Source organism: Odocoileus virginianus, chromosome 3, assembly GCF_023699985.2.
Source record: "Odocoileus virginianus isolate 20LAN1187 ecotype Illinois chromosome 3, Ovbor_1.2, whole genome shotgun sequence".
Lineage (NCBI taxonomy): Eukaryota > Metazoa > Chordata > Mammalia > Artiodactyla > Cervidae > Odocoileus > Odocoileus virginianus.
In genome coordinates, this window is record NC_069676.1 from 56,814,615 (window position 1) to 56,839,340 (window position 24,726).

At 45.3% G+C, this 24,726-nt stretch overlaps 1 protein-coding gene across 9 annotated transcripts in view; it reads left to right on the forward strand.

Annotated features, from left to right (window-relative positions):
- Window positions 1-3,009: 3,009 nt before the first annotated feature.
- Window positions 3,010-24,726, forward strand: part of ABLIM3 (actin binding LIM protein family member 3) — a 127,862-nt gene continuing 106,145 nt past the window's right edge. For 8 of the 9 annotated variants that reach the window (XM_070465625.1, XM_070465617.1, XM_070465620.1 and 5 more), the window contains exons 1-2: window positions 3,010-3,164; window positions 3,545-3,645. In XM_070465625.1, coding sequence (XP_070321726.1) covers window positions 3,633-3,645 — 13 coding nt within the window. In that variant the 5' untranslated portion in view covers window positions 3,010-3,164; window positions 3,545-3,632. Of the gene's footprint in view, window positions 3,165-3,286; window positions 3,646-24,726 lie in introns of those variants that run through there. The other variant, XM_070465618.1, reaches the window with a different exon arrangement.

The window sequence follows — 24,726 nt, forward strand, 5'->3', positions numbered from 1 at the left end:
TGAATGGGAACAAGAGAAGGGCAACCACAAGGAAAAGCTGGAAACTAGGGCTGTGTTAAGCAATCATAGCCATGAGGGGGCAGAAAGTGAGGAGCAGAGCCAGAGACCACCCCAGTCAGGGACAGGAAGTCAGTAAAGAAGACAGCTCTTCGGAGACAAGAGAAACATAATGGGAGAGCAGCCTGGCTGATGTTGGCCCCATGGTTTCCTCTCTCCCACTAAAGAAGGTGGAAATCTGTCTCCCGATGATTTTGCCACCTGGTTTTCCAACACCCAGGAGCATTTGTCTGTTTCCGAGTGCGACTTGTTTATCTCCGTTCTGAAGTCATAAAGTTCAAAACAAACTTCCAAACAAAGGGACCCTCTGCTCTGCAGCTCTTAGCCCCATTCTCTCGCGAGGGCAGAGCCAAGATTCTGCTTTCCTAATGATTTTCACAGCCGATTCCACCACGGATCCCACCCCCAGCTTCCTCCTGCGTCTTTCCAGGCTACCTCCGATTGTTATAGACATCCTCACGGGTATAGCTTTTCAAGCTTCTTTTAACCCTTTTCTTCCTATCCTAATAACTGTGCAAGAAAGATAAGATTGTTTCCCCAAAAGAAGCTAATTGGGGCTTTTAGAGTGGACCAATGGTCTCTCCAAAGAGCTGAATTCACCAGCATCCAGATATGTGTAGTGTTAAAAAAGCAACCCAAACAAGAACTGGTCAGTTAAGCCCCCCCATAGCTGGAAAGTTCTGAGGCATATTTTCATGGCCATCACTCTATGGAAAAGTAGAAAATGACAGGATTCTCTCTGAAGGTAGATATAAGTGAGGGATGATAATTAATAATTAACTTACATCATCTTCATTTGCCTAGCATTATGCTGAATATTTCATACAACAATCTGTGAGGTAAGTACCATATTATAACCATTTTATAGATGAGTAATTTGAGGCTCATAGAAGCTGAGTCTCTTGCTAGTGAGTGATAGAGCTGAGATTGAAAACCAGCCAGCCTGGAATTTGCTCCTGGGCTCTTAACCAAGCCACCATCTGGTTTACCTAATTCATACTTGGCTTAGTTCATTACTGTCCTCCTCACTCCTACCAAAAGATTTATGCTCCAGGAGGCCAGGGTCTTGTCTGTCTTTTTCTATCCCCAGCTGCCAGCACAAGGCCTAGCACAAAGTAGACAATCAATGACTGCTGAGTGAATAAATGAATGAATAATATGCTTTTATTTGACTTTGTACATCTGAAAAGTTCTGAACATTCAGGTTTTGGGTGATAACTAAATATGTTCACTGAACAGTCTTTTTAATTTTACATGTTAAGTTTAGCTGAACTTTCTCCCAGGGTGAAAAATGATGCCTTTCCAAGCCTTAGAACCAAGCAAGTTACAGGTAACTTGGGAATTGAATAAAGAATCACAATCTGAAAATGTAGGGGGTCTCTAAAGAGATCTTTGGGAATCACTTATGTATTTATTAAACACTACTATATTTTCAGAGTTATCCTAGGTCTTTTCAGTGGCAGACAGTTATGTGAATCACATGGGATGCTTGTTTAACATGCAGAGCAGATCTCCAGGTGATTGTTATACAAACAAAATTGTGAGGAGGTTAGGGTTATTCCCCCTCCATTGGCAACAATCCCTAGTAAGCTATCACAAGGTGTTTCAAATCCATTGACCCTTCAGTTTATCTAAAGATCCTTTTGTTGTTATCACATCTCGGGGAGGGGTGGGGGCATGAGCCGTATCACTTTTTCACCTGTGTGAGGTAGAAACATTGTATTTATCTAGGAGGTGTTCTTTCCCCAGTTTTAAGAGGGTGGCTACTACCTTTATCCTGGCCTCTCAGTATTTGGTACACTGACTCTCTCTCACAAAGGATCAACCTAGAAATGAGAAGATCTGGTACAGTTCAGCCACCAGATGCTGTGTGTCTGGGGGCAGGTGGTGTAGCCTCTCTGACCCACTGTTTCTTGTCTACAAGTTGGGGGGTGTGAGTAGTTCACAGCTTCTTTATTCTACCCATACTCTAACCAGAGACATTCTATAGATAGGGATTATGTGTCCTTTCAGTCTTATTTTTCTATGCTCAAAAGAAATGGTTCTATAACCATGAACTAGGTTCAGAAAGGCGACTGGGTAAGTAGTCAGAGGAATGTCAAGAATCTCATCCCACAGAATTAACCATGACCAGATGAATCAGAATATAGGTTTCTTTAATACACACCTGCAAAAACTAACTACAGGGAAAAAAAAACTTTTGGCCATGCAAAACTGGGTGAACCAGTGTGGTTGAGTCACTGGGGTACATACCTGATATTCCCTCACACAGGGAAGTGTTTCAAAGTAGGTGCTCCTGGACCTTCCATTCTGAGGGCTGAGTAACACTAGATCCAGAAAAGACTGGGGTAGTCTGTCAGTGAACATCTATTGACACCCACTATGTGTCGGGTGCTTTTCTGGGTGTTGAGGACGTGGTAGTGAACCCTACTGACAAGACCCATACTTCGATGGAACTAACATTCTCATGGAGGAGAGGGATAATATATTAAAAAAAAAATTGTAACAAATGAGTCAGTGATAAGGGTATGAAGGGGGAGGTAGGAACAGAGTTAGGAGACTGGAGGAACCCCTAATCTCTTATTCACTTGTCCAGGCCCCACTTCTACACTTGAGGAACACCAGGCAAAGCCAGCAGCGACCTGCTCAAAGACCAGACTACACCCAGCTGGTTAGAAGCAGACTTGGAAGTGAACACTGTCTTCCTTCAAAGCCAATCCTTTCTTCACAGCCCCTCTCATGGAGGGTCTATTTTCCTGTCATTGTCTAGTTCTTAGACCCGAATATCGAGGGAGGGAAGCAGCGCTCAAGCACCCTCTCCTCCGCCCCGGGACACAGGGTCCCATCCATTCCCCTTCACAGCCCAGGACCCAGAGAGAAGCCCGGGCGGGGCGGGGCCTGGACGCGCGCCGGCGCGTCCAGCAGGTGGCAGCAGCGAGCAGCCGCGCCCCCCGCGCGGCCACCCGGCGAGCCCGCATCATGGATGTCGAGCTCTCCTATTTCGCTTTGCTCGCCTTGGAATTCGAGACCCCAGACGAGGACCAGGATTCATGAACTGGTCTCAGGGGCCCGGGCAGGGGCCTCTGGCTCCCGACGCTGGCCGAGAGGTGGGTCCCGGGGCGGGTCGTTGCTCGTGGACGCCGGGCGGGGACGCGCTGCCCAGCGGAGCCCGGCGCCCAGCGCGCTGCCCCCGCCCTGCCTCCCTGTGGTCCACACCCCCTTTGGGCTCCCGAGCCGCTGGGCTGCAATAGTCGGGGTGCGCGCCAACAGGCGCTGCCGGCCCCGCTTCTGCCGGGCAGTCAGGTCCCAGGAGCGGACGGACCCAGGCGCCCGCGTCCTCTCTGCCGCCTTCTCCTCCCTGCTCTCACCTGAGCTATTAGCCCACTCGCCTTCAAGGCCAGAGGCTACAGCCCAGACTGAGAGGGACAGCAGAAAGCGAGAGGGCACCTGAGGATACAGACCTAACACTGGACTATTTCACCCCCAGGTGATGAGTGAAGTCGAAAGATCCGAAGATTTAAAAAAGCATCTGGAGTCTCCGTATTGAATGAAAGACCCAGTGCAAAGGCATCATCATGAACACGAGCCGTAAGTGGGTCCTCCTCTTCTTTGCCATGGGAACAGGGTGGGGGCGGGGGGTGCAGGAGCCGGCGCTGGGGTTGCCTGGAAGGAGGAAGGAAGCCTGGCACCGGGTGGACACATGCCCCCAGACTCCTCCTCGGTTTTTCTGTGCTCCCTCCCGGGCACCGGGATATGGCTCCGGGTTTTCGTGATAATTTGCTAATGTTTTATTGGCCGCGCCACTTGTCTCCGTGGGGAAGGCTGCTTGTCTCCTTCTAGCAATGCCTGAGAAGGCCTAGGAAGCCGAAGTGTGGCCATTGTCTGACTGAGGGGGCTCAGAGGAGACCTCCCGGCACGCAGCTGGAAAGCTGAGGAAGGCCCTGCTGGTCTTGGAGCTGGGAAGAGGCAGGGAGGCTGGCCTCGGGCTGGTGGGTGGGTGGGTGTGGGCAGGCTGTGGGATAGGAAGGAGCAGTTTGATAAACAAATTGTCAGGAAGCCACCTTTGGGTCTGGAGATTGTGAAATATCCCGCTCTAGTGTGCAGGCAGCCCCATGGGCCCAGGGCTGATATTTTTCACATACCTGAAAGCTGCATTTAGCCTTTCTGAGAACAAGAGAAAAGAGACAAGCCCTTTGGCCAACGTCTCTAAAATGCCAGAAGCAGTAACTGCTCTGCAGAGGCAGGACCAGACATTTTACTGCTGGGCTGAGCCTCAGCTGCTGAGAAATTCAGTGAGAGATACAAGGAGGCCTAAGCTCTTTTCTCTTCAGCACAGTCCCTTTGACCATGGGCGCCCACTGGGGGAGGTGGCGTGGGCGCCACCCTGAAGGAGAGATCTGGATTCAAGTCCCCCGCCTGGCCAGCTTCACTTGTTTGGGTTGTTTAACAGCATGTGGGGTTGTTGAACCAGAGAACGCCTAGGAACATTCACTTCCCTGGGTCTTTGACTTGGCCCTCTCCTCTCTGGATCTCCGATTGCTCATCTGTAAAACGAGAAGGGTTGAATTTGAGGTTCTTCTAATCTAAGAATCTGCAAGTTTCTTCTAAAAAAGCTACAGCTGAGAAGCAAGGTCATAAAAATCAGTACCTTCTGAGGCTGTGTTTGAGACCAAACCAGGTTTCCTCAACCTCCTTCCATTTCAAGCTGTTGGCATGGAGGGGAGGAAAACAAAGCCAGGGAGATAGGAATGAAATATATTTATTTACTATATATTTGTGTGAGTCATCTCTCTGCCGTCTTCCTTTGTGTATTGCATAGCTGTGCTAAGCAGGCAAGTGTAGCTGGACTCCCTCTGCCTTTTACAGCCCAAGAATTTCGCCTCTTGATTTTGATGGTCTGGAACAGGGCTAAGGCTTCACACTAGGCTCAGGAAAAGAGCAAAATTAGGTAAACCCAATCACCTAGTGGGCCACAAATTTGCACCCATCTGTGCTCTCAGACAAGTAAGAATGTGAAGTGCCTGTCACTTCTCACTATCTCTAGGCGGGGAAAAATGTATTTATGGGAATCCTTTCTCACTAAATGACAGAAGAGAAAGATGGCTCATTTATTTTCCAAGGAACTAAGAAATAAGGTAACAAGGAACAGACCCTGATTTTTTCTCTCTTTAGAATCATAAACTCTTGTCCCATTAGTAACACCGGGTATTCCTTAAAGAAGGAAATAGATTTTACTTAAAAAAAAAAAAGTAGTAGAATTGAATACTGCAGAAGAGAAGCACTAACAAAAATGCCATTCCAGCCTCATATACTTTTTCTAAGTGGGAAGAGTATGTTTATTTTCAGGAGCAGTGGAAAATAAACAGAGTGACTCAGGCAGTCTGGGGGTCCCTCAGGTTCCCTATGAGGAAGCAGTTCTCTAAAGGGCTACCTGGGGGCAAACTGGAGAAACTCCTGCTCAGGGCTTTGGAGCTGGGCTCCCTCATCACTGAGGCTCCTTCCCACCCTGGGAGTCTTCAGAAGGAAAGAGTAGAAATCAGACCTTGCAGGAGTGATGGTGTGATAGGGTCATAGGTCACAGGGACAGAGCATTGGCATGTGGTCCTTGGGGTGACCTGACGTAAGCAAAAATGTTCACCCCATTACCATGTGAGATTCTTAACTCAATCCTCATGCCTGAAATTGAACCTAAGAGAAACTGTCACTCAGTTTTTTTCTTTTACTTTCACTTCCTGAATCCTCACTGTACTAGCCACTGGGCTACACATTTCACCTGCACCATCTCCCCAAACTCTCACATCCACCCTGTCAAATGGGCATTATTGCTCCAGTTTTGCAGTCTTCTTCAAGTCATGTGGCTAGTTTTTGGGTTGTGAAAGGTACTTGGATGCATAACATTATCCACAGTGTGCACCATTCCTAATCAACTGTTCAAATGTCACCATTGAGATGGGGGCAAATCATAAGCTGCTTATTATATTGCTGGTCACTTTATCTGGAGAAGAGGTGCGTGGGCTGTAGGCTTGGGATAGCGTGTGAGAGTTGATGTAGCTTGAGCCCTGCCATCAGGTGGGCCCAGGTTCTAGTTGTGTTTTCACTTACTGGCCGTGTGGTCCTCAGGATGGTTGTCTCATCTGCAAAAAGGGAATGATGGGACCTTCCTCCACGTGGAATGGAGATGAGTGTTCATGTGTCACGAACAATTCAGAGAGCAGTGCCCGCGACACAGCTGGCCTGGTGTCAGCGATGGGGGCCAGGCTGCCATTGTCACTGCCGTAGTCCCTGTGGTTCTTACCATTGTTGACTTCATGACATCAGCGAGCAAGTTACTCAACCTCTCAGATGTCACACCTTTGTCATAAATTCAAAGGAATGTAGAAATGTGATCTTGAGGACAAGACAGGAGGAGAGATTGCTTTGTAAATATATGTAAATTTTTTATTAATAAGAAACACATGTCTCAGGTGGTTTAAAAAAGAAAAAACAGGGGAGTGCCCAGTCAGTGACCCCTCAGAGTACATTTTGGTTTAGTTTCATCAGAATTCTTCTGAAATCTAGCTGAGCTTTAGCATGCTGCAAAACAGGGTTGTGAGAGAAAGCGATAGTTCTGGAGATGTAGAGTAGGGTGGTGGTCCAGGCCTGGGAGAATGCAACAGGCAGGCTCCAGCCATCTGAACCAATAAGGGAAGGGGAAAGAGGGCTCCTTGCAGAGAGAACAAAACACCAAAGGCATGAGCAGGACATCCAGGGCTAGTACAGAGATCGTGGCCCCCATGGGCCAAGGACTTCAGGGAAAACAACCATCATTTCTACCGTGGCCTCTGTGAGGTGGGTCTACCATCCAGCCTTTCTGTCCCCCTGCACACACCCAACTTAATTGCAGGGATCTGTCATTTGACTCCTGATGTGCTGAGGCAGACTCCTAACTGGTCTCCCTTCACCCACTCCAGCCCACATCAAAGCCCCATCCACTCTCTGCATCACCCTCTGCTTAAAATACACATCCCATTGCTCTTAAGATGCGAGAGGAGACCCCTCAGCAAGGCCTGCAGAGTCCCCCGTGGCCCAGCCTTGCTCACAGCCCCAGCTCATCCACACATGCATCCACTTTCTCCGCAGCCCCGTCATGTCCACCTCCTCTCATTCCCCTCCTGGAAGCTCCCTGTCTCCAGCACTAGCCCCTCTGCCCACCACCCCTCTTCACCAGGCTGGCCTTCTCACCCCCACCCCGACCCCAGTCCAGCTAACACTCCCCCGATGATGTTCTCCTCCTGTTCCTTCAGAACCTTGTCTCTGGTATCACACACTCACCCCTGTGGTCACATTTTCCTGACCTTACAGAGCAAGGAAAGTCAGACCTCCTGCTCTCACATAATCCCCAGAGTCCCAAAGGCCTCACCACCTAATGTGCATTTTCTTAGGCAACAATGAATTTTTGGTTATTTCCTGTCAGTGTCTCACATTCTGTCTTGGCCCCAGGAGTTCCCAAGACCTGGGGATCAAAGCCAGGGGAGACTGAGTTGACCCCAGAGCATCAGGTGCCCTGCGCACCAGAGTCAGTTCTGTGTCGTAAAATGCTGTGCTTCGCTTGGGTTGGAACTCCCAGAGCTCCTGAAGGCCGTGGCTTTCCTAGGCGCAGAGCCAGCACTGGCTCATCCTCAAAGTTGGAGAGTGACCTGCATACCACATAAAATGGTACCAAGAGCCATTCTCCCTTCATTGCCTTCCCCGATGGTCTCTTCCTTGGCTGTTATTATGGATTGGCATGCCAACAAGCTACTTTTTTGGAGTAGGCTTTGTTTTGTTGAGGGCCTCCCAGGTGGCACTGGTGGTATAGAATCTGCCTGTCAATGCAGGAGATATGAGAGACGTGGTTCGACAATCCCTGGGTTGGGAAGATCCCCAGGAGCAGAAAATGGCACCCCACACCAGTATTCTTGCCTAAGAAATTCCATGGACAGAGGAGACTGGTGGGCTACAGGCCATGGGGTTGCTAAGAGTCAGACATATCTGAGCATTGTTTTGTTGAAGAGAGCAATAAAGAGTCATAGAAACCTCACAAAGCTGTCATGGGATAAGCAGGCAGCACACAGGGATGGTAAAATCCTAAGCTTTGGGGTATGGATTTCTGAGTTTAAATTCAACATCTATCATGTGTTCTCTTTATGATCTTGTACAAGATAGATCATGTCTCAACCTGAATTTTTGTGATTATAAAACGTTGGCAGTAGTGCAAGATGGGTTGTTGTGAAGATGAAGTGAAATAGCATGAGAAACTCCTTGGTGGTAGGTCTCAGGGAATGAAGTTGAACCTGAAGTTGCATTGGCCATTGAGAAAAGCAAAGTTTTGAAATGATGGTGTCATAAGAGCCAAACCTTCTGGTTCAAAACTAGTCTGTTTTGCTGGTATTGTGGCCATCACTGGGTTCAGCACACAGGAGAGCCATGGCTTTCAGGAAACCTTCAGGAAAATGATTAACCTGGTATTGTATATGGCATGAGTCTAAAAGGGCAAGACAGGAAGTTAGGATCCTAGATGAGAGATAATTAACCTAGTTCTGAAAAGGTCTGAGGGCCAGGATTTGAGAGGCTGTAAGAATAGAACTTGGGCAAACTTCAGGAGATGATGAGGGACAGGGAGGCCTCGTGTGCTGCAGTCCATGGGATCGCAGAGAATCAGAAATGATTGAGTGACTGAACAATAACAACAATAGAAATAAGGGGAAAGATCTTTTAGAGAATGAAGTCCGCATGGCCTTGCACCTGATTGAGTTACAGGGTGAAAGAGAAGAGGAGTCTATCTTAGGGTCCTGGCAGGGAACAGATGTGTGATTTGAGGGGATTCAAGCAGAAGCCTTTGCAAATATGTGAGAAGAATGTAGAGAAATAAACAAGAAGCCAGGATGGCCAAGGACTAAGAGGCTAGACACAGTGGCCCTTACTACTCTTACCACACCTGCCCCCAGACTGAAAGAGGGGGAAATTTAAAAAAAAAAAAAGGAAGCCAGAGACCCAGTAAGCTGTAGGGAAGGTACTGCCTGCTGGGAGTTGTTGCTCCTGGCAGGCAGGCAGCTCCTGGTAACACCCCAAGGAAGGAACCAGAGGAATAAATATCCTGAGACCTCTTTCTCCTTCCTCCCTTGGATTTCCTACGGTACCCAATCCAACCAGGAGCCAGAGGGCAAGGAAGACAGCTGGGCCCCCACCATAGTCAGCCTCCCAGGGTAGAGGGGGAGCAGAGTGGACCTGGGGAGGCAAGGGATTTCAGCATCGAAGACAGCCAGCACAGGAGCAACAAGACCTCCCTCTGTTCATGTCATTGCTCACATCAGGAACTCTAAGAATTTCTAGAGAAAAGGATCTATTGTAAATGGCACAGGAGGATGCCCTCTAAAGACAGTCTAAATTTGCAAAATAGATGGAGTAGAGATGATTATATACTTTATAAGAATAGAGATTAAAAAATATAAAACGATACTTCCTAAGTGAATAGAGCACTTGTTGACAAATGACCACTTGAGGCTAAGGGAGTGTTAGAGGAATAATATAAGGAACAATGTTAAAACCATCCCAAATGAGTATAACACATCTCTCAAATCACAATGTGATTTCAAGAGTACTTGCATTGCATAAAGGAAGTGATATCAGTTCTGAACTCTTTCATTCCTATCTGGCAAAAGCCTTATCTGACTGAGATATCATCTGGTGTCCTGAATGTGAACAACTGGCCAATACCCAGCGTTAGTCAGATACCATTGTAAAGAACAGAAAACAACCAGAAGTGTGTAAGCACCTCTTGTTGGGTGCTTTGCCAGTTAAATTGTTTTCCTGGCGTTCTTAAGGGCATAGACTGGACCTCGATAGTGGGGTTCACATTCCAGCCCTGCCCTTCCCTTGCCGTGTGTGCTTGGGCAAGTCACTTACCTTCTCTGCACCTCCGTTTCTCATCTCCAGTGATAATCACAGGGGTATAGTAATGGTGCCTCTCTCATAGAGTTGTTATAAAGAATAAATAGGTTAACAGTTGTGAATTACTTAAACCAGTGCCTGGTATATAGCAAGTGTTTATAAAATGAATAAAAATAGTATTATGCTAGAGCTGCTGTAATAAAATACCTCCAACTGGGTGGCTTAAAGAATAGTAATGTACTGTCTCATGGTTCTGGAGCTGAAAGTCCAAAATCAAAGTTTCTGCTGGGTTGGTTCCTTCCAAGGGCCGTGAGGAGAGGATCTGCTCCAGGCCCCTCTCCTTGGTTGTGGTGGCTGTCTTCTCTCTGGGTCTCTTCACATAGCCTCTGTCTATGCATTTTTCTGTGCCCAACTTTCCCCTTTTGATAAGGACACCCATCTTATTGGATAAGGGCCCACCCTAATGACATCATTTTAACTTGATTACCTTGGTAAAGACCACATATCCAAATAAGGTCACATTCTGGAGTAGTGGAGGTTAGGACATCTATATATAAATTTGAGGAAATACAATTTAATCCATAAGGCATTTGTTAAGTAAATGACTCCTCAAGGAGAGGATTTCCCTGTGGATCAGTCTTCCCAAATACCAGCCACACCCTGGGGCTAGTGTAGGATGCTGACAGTTGGTTATCTACCTAGTCTTGATGTTTAAACTCTAATTTCACCACCTCTAACCAGCAGAGATGGAGCCTGCCCCGGAGAGCTTGAAGGGAGTGATCACACGTAGGAGGTGCCCAGAAAAAGAGGACCATGGTGACTCAGTATTCCGGTCTCTCTGCAAAACACACGCTCCCCACCTTACCCCTCATTTTGGTCATTATGCACAGCTGTAGCATTTCAGCAGTGAAACAGAATTTATAGGCATGGAATTGTTTTTCAGTCTGCCTGGTTCCTAGGAATGTCCAAGAGGGGGAACAAGAATTAGATTGTTCATTTGTTCACTCAACAAACACTTACTGACCACCAACTCTGCACCCAGCATGTTGCTGGAGACACAACAGTAAATATGACAGGCACGGTCCTTGCCTTCATGGATCATACAGGTCAGCAGAAGGGGCCAGCTCGTGGCCTGCATGATAGGATATGTTTTCTGTGCCCAACACCAGGCTTTCAGTGAATTTTAATTATTTGCAAACACTCAGAAATCAAAATTGGGATTTCTAGCTTCTCTTTAAGGACAGCCTGAAAGACCTTGCATCCGTTCCCCTTTGTTCCTACATGGCAGACAATAGTCAGTAGAATTGCCTGCCTTGACGGGGCATGTACTGTTCTCTAGAGAGCCACAGTTGCCACCTCTATAGGAAGAGAGGTGTCACACAAGGACAGCGTAATACTCTTCTATTACTTTGCCACTGTAGGTATTTGAATTTATTTTTAATTGAAATATAATTGACTTATAATATTATGTTTCAGGTATACAGCAAAGTGATTCATGTATGTGTATATATATCTATATATATATTTTTTCTGATTCTTTTCCATTACAGGTTACTGTAAGATATTGAGTATGGTTCCTTGTGCTATATAGTAAATCCTTGTTAATCTATTTTATATGCAGGCATTTGAATTTTTTAAACCCTAGTCTAGTATATGACCCATATAACATCAAACACAGAGATGAGGAAACGCAGCATATTGTTCATCACGGGAGAAAGTCCTGTCTGGAGTTGGCAGTTGATTAACACCGCCATGCCATAAAGTGCTCTTGAAGTGAGCCAGATCCTGCTCATGTCCTTTTTTTCCCCAGCTGACACATTCCCAGAGGGTGATATCATATCCTTTAGGATACAGTTGAGCAAACAGTGCCCCACCCCCAACTCCTAGAGGTCAGTTTCACTTCCAGAGGAATCTGTTAGTAGGGGATGGGCACAGACCAAAGGAAAGCAGTTCTGGATAACTGGTCCCAGTTCTGGGTGCCTTTATCAGCCCAAAAGTAGGGCCCTGGGAGGCTGGACTGTTCCAGAGGTTGTTGTGATGTATGGGACATGCCTGGTCCAGTGGAGGACATCTAGTCGACAGCATGAGCTCCATATCGGTAAGGTCAGTTTATACACCCAGTCAGCTAAGGGGTGATTCCTGAAAGGTCACATCTTGACCCAGAATGTCTATGTAACACCTCTCTGTTATGATGGGGATCTCCTACTTGAGAGAGAAAGATGAGAAATTGGGTAATGCCAACAAAATTTCTTCAGTTGAGACCAGATTTGTCTTCATTTCTCTGGAAGAAATCAGGATAGTAAATCATTCATAGAAAGCAAAGCACAGGACGTAGCACTTTATTGTTGCTCAAAAGATATTTGATGATTTTTTTTTAATTTTTTTTTTTTGATATTTGATGATTTAATTCATTAACGAAAAGCCCACTCTCTTTTCCTTTATGAAAATCTCTCTTAGTTTCATCTTTATGACCATTTGCTATGTTTCCCACCTGGATATTCCAAGGCACTTCAAATTCAAACTAAAATTTAATAAATTTACTCTTTTTTAAATGGAAAAAAAAAAAAAACCACCTCCTTCTACTCTGCGGTCCCAGTTGATTGCTAGAATCTCCATTTACCCAGTAAGGTAGTAATCAGAAGCTAGCCCTCATCTGCATTTCCTCCACTCCCTGTATTCAGTCTGTGTCCACATCTGGTCATTCCTAGCTCCCAAATGTGACCCGGACTCTTCCTTCCTCAGCTGCCATCACTGCCCAGCATCCCCGGCATGGCAGCCACTGGAGTAAATGGTTGGGGGAGGGATGGGTTGAGCTCAAGTTCAGTTGCAGGCATCAGAGCTGTGTGGGCTGCTGGACAGTGTGATTCCAGGCTGCAAGGGGCAGGAGGGGTCATAGCGCTGCTCTGCTGAACCCTGATTAGGCTGTGTCTGAGCTTTGCATCCGGGGTGGAGCATGCCCAGCAATGGTGGAGGGACTTGGAACACCCTGAGGAGAGGGCCCTGAAGGAGCAGTAGGGATTCTCCAGAGTCAGCCCCACACATGGGTTCTGTGTCCCCGAGAGAGTATAGATGATCCCTTGGCGATTTCGCATGATGCTACTGGATTGTGCCCTGCAATCCAGTAGCCTCTCTTCTGAGTGCCTCGGCAGCCAGACACGAGGTCCAGACAGGCTCTACTTGGCCGTCCAGCTGCTCCCCGTGCTGTGGTTACTGTGTGTGCTCGTGCCACAGCCCCACCCCCTTCTCTGGCAGAATTCCACTCTCTACTGCCTGTATCATTTCAAAAGCTTTTTCCTCGCATCTGCTTGATTTTGTGCAAAGCACAGGTCTTTCTCCATGGGCTGTTATCTCTTGCCCTCACCCGCACCAGCAGGGCCAATGAAAGGACTGCCTTGCAATGGTCTAATGACACAGTTGATCTATTTTAAGCACCTGAAGCACACTCCACCAAGTGCCAATCTTCCCGCAGCAAGCTGCTCTCAGCGTGCGGGGCCAGGGCCAGCTCGAGGTCTGCTGCTGCTTTTTGAAATCTGGGGAAGCAGCCCAGGGATCCGGACCCTGCCCGTCCAAGGACGATCTAAAGCAACCGTAAAATTAGATATCTTCACAGTCAGTATGAGGTATTCTGCAAGGAGAATTGCCCACGGTGTCAGGAATATAGGGCACAGGAAACTCGAGTGACCATAAATTCCTATTTCAAAGGGCAGAAACAGAGTCCAGACCCATTTCAGGTAGGGAGAAGGGACCTAGGAGGTGACATTTCAGAAACAAAGAAGCTCAAGCCCCAACAGAAATGCCTGAGCCTTAGACTCATTTTTCCTCCTCCTTCTAATCAAGAGACATTCTTTTCTGATTATAACATATCTGAGTGCAATTATTTACAAGTATTATTTATTTAATCCTTGCAACAATCCACAAGGCCCTCCCCTGCTCTGTAAGTTAAGGATGGTCCCCCGTGTCATAGGGACCCTCACCATTCTACACAGAACTCACCATCGTTGGTAACTGTATTAGCCATTGGCTTGTCATTTCTGTCTCTTATCCCCTTTTGGACTATAAGCCACGTGATGGCTCTGTGACAGGCCTGTTTTGTTCACTGTTGAGTCCTCCAGACTCATTACAGTTCTTGGCACAAAGTGATGGCCACCAGTGACTGTTCATGTTGGTTGAGCATTAACTGTGTGCCAGGCATGGTGCGAAGGTCTTCACAGACTTGAATGCATTTAACCCTCACAGAAGACCTATGAGGTAGATGTTAATGATATCCTTGTTTTACAGAGGGGCAAACCAAGGCTCAGAAAACAGGTCTGTGGTCCTAAATCTCATGTTTAACAAGTAATGACACCTTGAATGAATATGTGAATGGGAGGATCTAACATAGACTATTAAATACTCCCATTTTGCATAAAAGGGAAATGAGGTTCAGAGGTACAGTCCTCAATCACACGAGTTGGGAGGTGGTGGAGCAGGCATTTGAAACCACGTCGAGCCAACTCCAAGGATATTTTCCCTCCTTCCTGCTTCCTCCTCTTCACCATCTTTCCCCATTTTACTGTGATGAGAGTTATGGGCTAAGGGGGAAGCGCAGGTTGGGGTGGCTGGTCTTTTTCCTGTTGGATGTCCCAGCACTGCTTTCCTGTTCACTAGGGCAATGACACAAATCCCTGCTGTCTGCATGGTGACGTGCCAGGCGCTGAGGGGTTGGAGATGCACAGGAAAGAATGTGACCTCAGACAGCCTCCTTCCAGCATCACCCAGGGGCAGACATGAGCAAGGGTGACTGTAATACAGTAAAACCCTCTTGGCTGTTGAGAGGGAAGGAAAGAGTGAAGAGGGAGTCAGGCCAGATTCCCCTGAAAGAGCCAGGGACTACTTTTGGAGAAGGTAGCATTCACTCCAGATCTTGAGAGGTAGCTTGGATGGGGAAGAAGGGCGTTCCTGATGGGCTCATCCGTCCACTCTTGCAGGCAAGCTTCCACATTCGCTTGTTGCACAACTTCTGCATCCCAGACCCATGGCTTGGTGGGTAGGGTAAAATAAACAAAAGCAAGGTAAACAAAGGGTTTCAGGAAAGGTCAGCAAGTCTGGTTATCTATGAAGTATGAGGAGGTGGACACTGAGGAAAGAAGATGGGGGCGGGGGTGGCTGGTGAGGATCAGATGTTTGAGAGTGGTCCATGCCAGGCTGGAGAGTATTTATTACAGTCTGTGACCAATGAGGAGCCATGAGAGGTTTTGAGCCGAGCAGTGACCCCCCTCAGAGCTGTGCATTATTTAGGAAGATCTCCCTGGTAACACGTACCTGATGGATAGGAGAGCTCAGAGACAGCAGAGGCTGGCTGAGCACCGTGGAGCAGGTGTGAATGGATGAGAAGGGAAGGCACAGGGGGCAGAGAGGATGAGCTGGCGGGTTCCCTAGGCACGCTATGCATTGGTGTTGGTGTCACTGCTCTTGTACCTTCAAGTGGACCTGTTAATCTGATTCTGATTGCTGGGACTGTGTGAACTGATACTTTGAAAATTAGGTTACTGACCAAAGTGAGATGCCTTCGATTGTGTATTTGATAAGCACTTGAGCTGTGGAGTCAAAATGCCTGGGTTCATATTCCAGCTTAGCCACTAACTAGCTGTGACTTTCTGTGCCTTTCTTTACCCCCATAGCTTCAGCTTCCTCTCAAGGTGGTTGGGATGGGGGAGAGCAGAGTGAGGGAATGGGTGTTAGATGCTTAGCACACACTCAGTAATAATTAATGAAATACAGTTGAATGTGTTGAGAAAACCTCCTTTCAATAAACAAATTAATCAACACATGGCATGATTAGGACCAGTCACCGCTTAATCGTTCCACTGGAGAGAGGAACAGAGGTATTGATAGCCTAGGACTTTTATTTCACTAACATTTAATTTTATTTATTTATTATATGTCAAACTATATTCTAAGCTCTCCGTGAATTGTCTCTTTTGATCCAAGTGTGAGTCAGGAATGAGATTAATGTTGAAGAGGACAATCTTAATTGAGTAGGGAGAGAGTCATACCAGACCAGGAATGGACAAACCTTTCCTGTAAAGGGCCAGGTTGTAAATATTTGGGGCTTTGCGGACCATACAGTATCTGAGGCATAGAAGCAGGCCTTGCAGTATGTGGTCAAATGGATGAGGCAGCAGTTGAGTCACAGTTTATTTCCAGAGGTAAAGGTGGAAGGGGATTTAACCTGTGGGCAAGTTTGCTGACCCTTATGCTACATAATCTCTAAGGTCTCTTCCACCTCTGAAATTCCAGTCTAAAAGTAGGACACAGAAATACCTAATCTCTCTTGCTTAGTTCATCTTTGTAACTGTAAGAGAACTTCACCTTAAATATGATAAGGATTACACTGGAAAGATAGACCCAGAAATGACTCTAGAAGGTTCCATCCTCTTTGTGGCTTTGTTTTCTGCACAACCTACAATTCATACTCTGGGATTACCTGACTCATCTCCTGTGACCACTAAGTGCCAGGATGCACAAGCTGCCCTAGGGTCTGTTGAGTAGACAGCTCTTGATACTCAGGTCAGAGACTCTCCACTTGTGAAAAAATGTACAGGGCAGTATTCCATGCCATTGCCTCCATGTGCAAAGCGAAGTCTCCTCCTACTTTGTTCCCCATTCACATTTCCTGCTCAAAGCCCACCTTCCTCTGTAATAAAGTACGATAGCTGAATTGTCTGTCCAGCATGTTTTATCATCCCTGCTTCTGATTCCTTGCAAGAACTGCCCCTAACTGCCTGGAGTACAAATCAGCTGACAGTTGTGGTGTTCTGCCCCTCCCCCAGTGGTGGCACATGACCTAGACTAGCCAGTCGGGGTATCGCACCTATCTATGCCACAAGGATTTGTTCATCAACAGATATTAGACCCAAGAGAGGTCAACCATAGTATTCCCTGGAATTGGATAGGGAAATACGAGGGAAAAGTATTCATTCTGTTAAGGTTGCTGAGCTGAGGCTCTCGGAATACTAGTGGGCATTCCTGTCCAGCATGTGGGAAGAAGCTGTTTGAAAAAAGTTATAGCTCTGACCATATAGTAAAGCCTCTGAATCCAGCCAGATCTGAATGCAGAGGCTTCCCACCCCACCCCACCCATAGATCTCTCACTTGTAAGAACCAACAGATTCTCTTTTTTGCCTAAACTAATTTTGAGTTTCTGTAAATTACAATGGAAGGGATCCTAACTAAGGCACTTGCTGTTGTTATTTTACCCTTTTTCTCATAGGCAATTACCTCATATAATTACCCGCATTTATCAAAATTCTAGCCATCTTTAGGCTAAAATCTTCCCCTCCTTCACTCCTGAAGTGGTTTTATTTCCTCTTCTGAAGTCCCTAACCCTTGTTTTAAAACATTCTTATGATTATGGGTCATTGGCTTAACTCAACAGGTTTATTCATGTGCATTTCCTAGCACCCTTCTTAGACCATAAGCTCCTTGAGAATAGGAGCCAGGTGTCAGTAGGGAATAGTGTATTTGTTCCACAGCTACAAGCAACAGACCACTGCGGAGTCAGAGCATTATTGCTGGAGCTTACAAATCCATATGTGCACCAAACTGCAAATGCATAATATTCTGTCAAATGCATGCACATAAGGAAAATCAATGTGTTAAAATAATTGTTACTTAAAGATGATACTAACATGGTGAGGCTAATATTTTTGACAATAGAAAGGAATCCTCCAATGATCTGAATGTGGTTACATGGATATAAACAAATGTAAAATTCTTAACCTTTACACTGAAGATTTATACACTTTATATAAGTTATGTCACAATAAAAAGTAAAAAAATAAAAATAAAGGAGTCCTTATACTTGATAACCCTGTCCGTAACTAGTCAATACACAAAATTTGAAATAGGTCTTACACCTTAATAAATAAAAAGCTAAAACTGTACAGCTTCTGGAAGAGAATATTGGAGAATATCTTATGATCTTGAGGTAGGCAGTGACTTCTTAGAACACTAAAAGCAACGAAAGTGGGCAAGAAATTCTAACACTACCAAAGAACATATACAAATGGGTGCTCAGCATCATTAGTCATCAGTTCAGTTAGTTCAGTCACTCAGTTGTTCCGACTCTTTGCAACCCCATGGACTGCAGCACACAGACTTCCCTGTCCATAACCAACTTCTGGAGCTTGCTCAAACTCATGTCCATCAAGTCAGTGATGCCATCCAATCATCCAGTCCTCTGTCATCCCCTTCTCCTCCTGCCTTCAATCTTTCCCAACATCAAGGTCTTCTCTAATGAGTCAGCTCTTCGCATCAGGTGGCCAAAGTATTGGAGTCTCAGCTTCAGTATCAGTCCTGTAAATTAAAACCACCTTTTTACACCCATAAAAATGGCTTAAGTTTCTCACATGTTGTTGGTGGGAATGTAAAATGGTACAACAACTTTGGAAAACTGTTAGTTTCATAAAACCTCAACACAACAAAATGAAGATCCAGCAACTCCACCTATGAGAGGTGAAAACACAAATCTGCAGAGAGTTTTGTGCAGGAATGTTCCAGGCAGCTTAATTAATAATATCCCAAAGCTGGAAACAACTGGAATGTTCGTCTGTGGACAAATGGATAAGCAAATCTGGTTACATTTCCACAGTGGAATACTATTCAGCAAAACAAACAAAAACAAAACAAAACAAAAATGCAACTATTGATACATGCCACAGCGTGAATGAATCTCAAAAAAAAAAAAAAATGCTGAGTTAAAAAAGTGAGACAAAAAGGAGCACATACTGTATGACTTCATTTATGAAGTTCAAGAACAGGCAAAACTAATCTATGTGGATAGAAATCATAACAGAGTTTGCCTCTGGTTTGGGGATGGAGTGATTGATCACAAAAGGTTACAGCAAACTATCTCCATATTATGGAAATGTGTCCTTTCTTGGCTGAGATGTTGTTTACATATGTTTATATATTTGTCAAAACTTTTTTTTTAGATGTATTTATTTCATTATTTGTAAATTATACCAAATTATTCCCTGATAGCTCAGTTGGTAAAGAATCCACCTGCAATGCAGGAGACCCCAGTTCAATTCCTGGGTGAGGAAGATCCCCTAGAGAAGGGATAGGCTACCTACCCACTCCAGTATTCTTGAGCTTCCCTGGTGGTTCAGCTGGTAAAGAATCTGCCTGCAATGCAGGAGACCTGGGTTCAATCCCTGGGTTGGGAAGATCCCCTGGAGAAGAGAAAGGCTACCCACTCCAGTATTCTGGCCTGGAGAATTCCGCGGACTGTATAGTCCATGGAGTCGCAAAGAGTCGAACACAACTGAGCAACTTTCACTCACTCACTCATTTATATGTGTGTGTGTGTATAAAGATTCCTAGGCTTAGAAACAGAAGAACTGACTCCTAATCTCAGTTCTCTTACCAGCTCAGTGACATCTGCTGATATTCTCATCAGTTCAATGGGCCTATCCTATTCATCTTTGCTTACCACAAAGAACTATTTCAACTATCATCACACCCAGAAAAGTGCTTGGTGAATGCTCAGACATTGTACATTTCAAGAGCCTCCTCTTCAGATGGTCTTGTGCAGGTCTCTTCCTGGCCCTGATGTTCCAGCTACACTGGCCTCCTTGAACTCACCACACACTTCCCAGCCTCAGGACTTCTGCACATGCTGTTTCTCCTTCAGGATTGTTCTTGCCCCTGGTCTTCCATGGCTGGATTCCTTGCCTGCTTACAGTCACAGATGAGATATTTTACCTTCAGATTACCTCTCCCCAAGCCTTATTTATTTCTTCTTTCTACTTGTCACACTTCAGAATTATCTATTTCTTTAGTTGCTTGTTGTTGTTTAGTTGCTATGTCCGACTCTTGTAACTCCATGAACTGTAGCCTGCCAAGCCCCTCTGTCCATGGGATTTCCCAGGCGAGAATACTGAAGTGGTTGCCATTTCCTTCTCCAGGGGATCATCCCGACCCAGGGATTAAACATGCGTCTCCTGCATGAACAGGCAGATTCTTTACCACTCAGCCACCAGGGATGCGTATCTTTCCTGTGGAACAATAAACCTCCAAAGGAGAGGAAACATGCTTGTTTTATTCACCAGCATGTCTCCAGTCCTTGGCACATAGGAATTGCCCGGTAAATATTGCCCAATAAATAACTACACCAAGGAAGATGGTATTAGCATTAGCAAATGGTCTTTGTAGCCTGTTAGTGCTGACTCGGGACTTTCTGCTTGGAGCCAGGTCTTCCCTGGGGCTTGGTGGGTGTCAGGAGGGCTAGTATCACTGTAGCATACTCAATAAGAAAAAGCTTTTTATGTCAAGGGACTCAAGGAAATCTTAGGACATCTTGTCCTTAGGAAGGCTAGGACACTTTCTATTTATGAGTCTGTTGGGCTGTAACCTAGGGGCTCCACATTTATCTACATGTTAAATAAAGTCTGAAGCACACACAGGCTGACTTAACTATCACACAGGAATTGTCCTGTCTCTCCAGGGCCCTATGTGTCCCACGCCCAGCACAGGGCCCAAGATGAGGTGGAATGAATGCTTGTCTCCATATTCATCCTCCTACTCAGCACTTTTCAGACCTCTGGTCCATCACATGGCCTTTTAGCCCTGATTGCTTTCCTCTCTCCCCTTCTAATAATCAAATCACCTTTTGGGGGCTTTCTGGGTGTGAATACCCTTGCCCCACTGAAGCGGTTTCTCTCCTGGGGGTCAGCCCCAAGTGCAGGGCACCTGGACATCACCCTCAGCTGATCTGTCCACGGGAGCTCTCCAAAACCCTCTGTTTTACCACAGGAATGTGTTAGCAGACCTGAACTCCTTTGGCTTCTGTGACATCATTCTGTGCTGTGGGGAAATGCTTGTTAGCCAGGAGCAAAGTCCAATTGAGGGTGTAAACTTAGAGAAGGCTCCGGTGAAAATCTAAGGGGCTTTGAAATAGGGAAGAAGTCTACCCCGTCCTCCCACCCATTTCCGCTATAGCCCAAATTCTGCCTCACTGTCTCCCTTGTAGTCTGTATTCTTTTTACCAGATGTCAATAAGCCCTTTATGTGAGTGGGATTTGGGGCTTCTCTGTTTCTCATCTGAGAATCTGTCCTGTGCCAATGGGTTTGGGCCTTTGGCCCACATGTTAATTATTGTCCCAGGGTTCATGGAGTCGACTGGGGACAGAATGCCTCTTTGGCTGGAAAAGAGATAATCTGGTAGTTTCTTTTTTTTTTTTTAATGAAGCATTAATCTAGTTTGGAGAGGCCGCAAGAGTGAAAATGCGTGTATGCTTCATTGATGTTTGTTCCTTCTTGTTTGGGCGCCACACTTAGCTGAGGTTTGGGATTAAATGTGAATGAATCTCTGGGGATTTCTTGAACTTATATTGACAATCATCATTTTTTTATGCCATTAGTGTCAAGAAATTTTTAAGAAGTATTTTAGAATGCAGAATGGTGTAAAGGAAGTCTGGTGGTGTGTGTGTGCACAAGTATAGAAAAGAAAGCTCACTAAACTAGGAGTCAGAAGTCTTGATTTGGAGTCTGGGACCATCTCAGTTGTCTGAGCCTTAGTTTTCTCATCTGTAAAATAGGTGGAGTGATCTTGCGCCCTTGACTCATGTTTTGTGATATAATTATCACAATGAATGAGAAAATCTTTCAGTTAACCTCTATTTCGCTAGTTATCACATAAATGACTCTCCCTTGACTTTCTTTGAAAGAGAATCCAGCAAATATTTGAATTGTTTTTTCTTATTACTTTTGATTGTTAGCTATGTTTCTTTTAGTCCTTAAAATTTAATTCAGTTGTGCACAGAAATGGAGCACAAGGCAAATCTAGCTTTATTTGGGTTATAGGTAAATGGGGCAAAGTAAAAAGAGTCCATTCATTGTGGGTCTAGTGTCCTTGTGTACAACTGTCCTCATTTCAAGTATTTCATCCCATTGTTAGGCCATGCGTCCAGTCATGCATTTCAGTATCTCATTCAGGAAACGTGGTCTCTATAATTAAATGATGATAAAGAGAGACCCAGGACAGTAGCCATAGGATAGAATCTTTGCTCTTCTCTTTGTGTCTTGAAGGGCAGTGAGCAAGCTAGACCAGAAAGAAAGAGCCCTTTCATCATGCCCATTAGAGCAGGTGACTTGTTTTGGCCGACAGGCCCAGAATTTCACCCTTCAGCTCATTTTACAATTCCCAGATGAATGGTACCCATCACAGGATTCACCCGTGCCTAGTTTGGGAAGGACATCCTTGTACACCTTGGTACACTTGACTCTTTACTACTCCCCTCACTCAACACTGAAAATCTCTAATACTTTTCAATTTTTTTTAATTGAATTATACTTGATCTACAATATTGTGTTAATTTCAGGAGTACATCAAAGGGATTCAGTTATATATATATATATTTTCATATTATTTTCCATTTTAGGTTATTACAGGATACTGAATATAGATCTCTGTGCTATGCAGTAAATCCTTGTTGTTTCTCTGTTTTATGTATGTGCTTAGTCGCTCAGTCATGTCCAACTCTTTGCGACCCCATGGACTGTAGCTCACCAGGATCCTCTATCCATGGGGATTCCCCAGGCAAGAATCCCGGAGTGGGTTGCCATGCCCTCCTCCAGGGGATCTTCCCAACCCAAGGATCGAACCCAGGTCTCCCGCATTGCAGGCAGGTTCCTTATCATCTGTGCCACTAGGGAAGACTATTTTATGTATAGTATCTGCTTGTATTTGTTAATACCATACTCCTAATTTATTCCTCCCCCTCACCACCATCCCTCTCCCCTTTGGTAACCATAAATTCATGTTCTATAATTTGTCTGTGAGTCTGTTTCTATTTCGTACATAGATTCATTTGTATTATATTTTTAGATTCTACATGTAAGTGATATCATGTAATATTTGTCTTCTCTGTCTGACGTAGTTAGTATTGATATTCTTTAGGTTCATTCACATTGCTGCAAGTGGCAATATTTCATTCCATTTTTGTGGATGAGTAATATTCCACTGTATTTATACACACACACACACACACACACACACACACACACACACATCACATCTTCTTAAGCCAATTTCTGTTGATGGACACTTGGATTGTTTCCCAGTGGCTTTTGTAAACAATGCTTTTAGCTGTTGTTGAGACAGTCTCTCCCAGTGACTAGCCTAAAAGAGGCAGTGGAGTAAGAGCAGTCAGGGACTGAAAGCTATCTGCCTTGAGATGAATCTTCTAGGACGTACAACACATCTGCATGTGAAAGCACCTCTGTCATGTCTGTTTTGGAGTGAGAGTCTCCGAGTGTTGAGAGGAAGCAGGGTGCATTGAAAGGAAAAGAAAGAAAGTCAGGTGGCTGTCATCTACTGCTGGAGGTGAGGAGGGCCTGAGAGGAGATGGGGAGGCTGGCAGGGACCAGGCCATGCGAGCGCTTGTCCACCATGACAAGGAGTCTGGCTTTATCCCAAGAGCCAAGTGAAGCCATTAAATGGTGTTAAATGCTCTGAAATGTGGTGAGTGCTTCAGCACTTCAGGGGTAAGGATCATCGGATTTGCATTTTGAAAGCATCACTCTGACGATTGTGTAGAGAAATGAGTGGGCAAAGGAGACCAGTTAGGACCTGTTGGGATCCTCTAGGCTGGAGATATGACAGCCTAAACTAGGAGTAGATGGTCAGGGCACTTTCCACTCCAGGAGCATTGCATGGTCTTGATTCCCTGGTAAGTTTTATATCTCTATACTATTTAAAATAATGATTTGGAGTCTATATTAATTTGCTAGAACTGCCATCACAACCTATCACACATGAGTGACTTAAGCAACAGAAATATATTGAATGATAGCTCTAGGGAATAGAAGTCTGAGGCATCTCTCCTTGGCTTGTAGATGGCCAGCTTCTCCCTGTGTGCATCTGTGTCCTCATCTTCTCTTGTTATGAGGGCACTAGTCATATTGGATTAGAGCTGACCCTTACAACCTCATTTTAACTTAATAACCTCTTTAAAGACCCTGCCTCCAAATACTACCACATCCTAATTACTAGTAAGCTTTTTTTCTTGATTTCCCTATAAGGGGTATTTAGGTAACCTGTGAAAGTGAAAGTCACTCAGTCATGTCAGACTCTTTGCAACCCCATGGACTGTACAGTCCATGGAATTCTCCAGGCCAGAATACTGGAGTGGGTAGCCTTTCCCTTCTCCAGGGGATCTTCTCAATCTAGGGGTCGAACCCAGGTATCCCACATGCAGGCAGATTCTTTACCAGCTGAGCCACCAGGGGAACCCAAGAATACTGGAGTGGGTAGCCTATCCCTTCTCCAGAGGATCTTCCCAACTCAGGAATAAAACCGGGGTCTCCTGCATTGCAGGCAGATTTTTTTTTTTTTTTTTTTACCGACTGAGCTATCAGGGAAGCATTTCTATTATTCATCATTGTCTATCCCACCTCACTCCCTTTCGGCAAACACGTATCTAGAACTGCAATATGTATAGGAAAAGTTGTATAACTATTCAATCGTTTTCATTTGGGTTTTGGTCTTCCACCAGAATACTGAACTTGATGGAATTTTGAATTCTGTTACAGCATGGTTTAGCCACAGAAATTTCCTTTACTGGTTACTTCTTGAGAACAAGTCTGTTGCATTTGCTTTCCTTGTGGTCTCCAGAAATTCCTGTCAGGTGTACCTTAGCCAAAAACTTAACTCCTCAACTCACCCCATGGCTGTATCTAAATGTTTGTGAAGTGCCCACAGAATTGTTGTTGTTT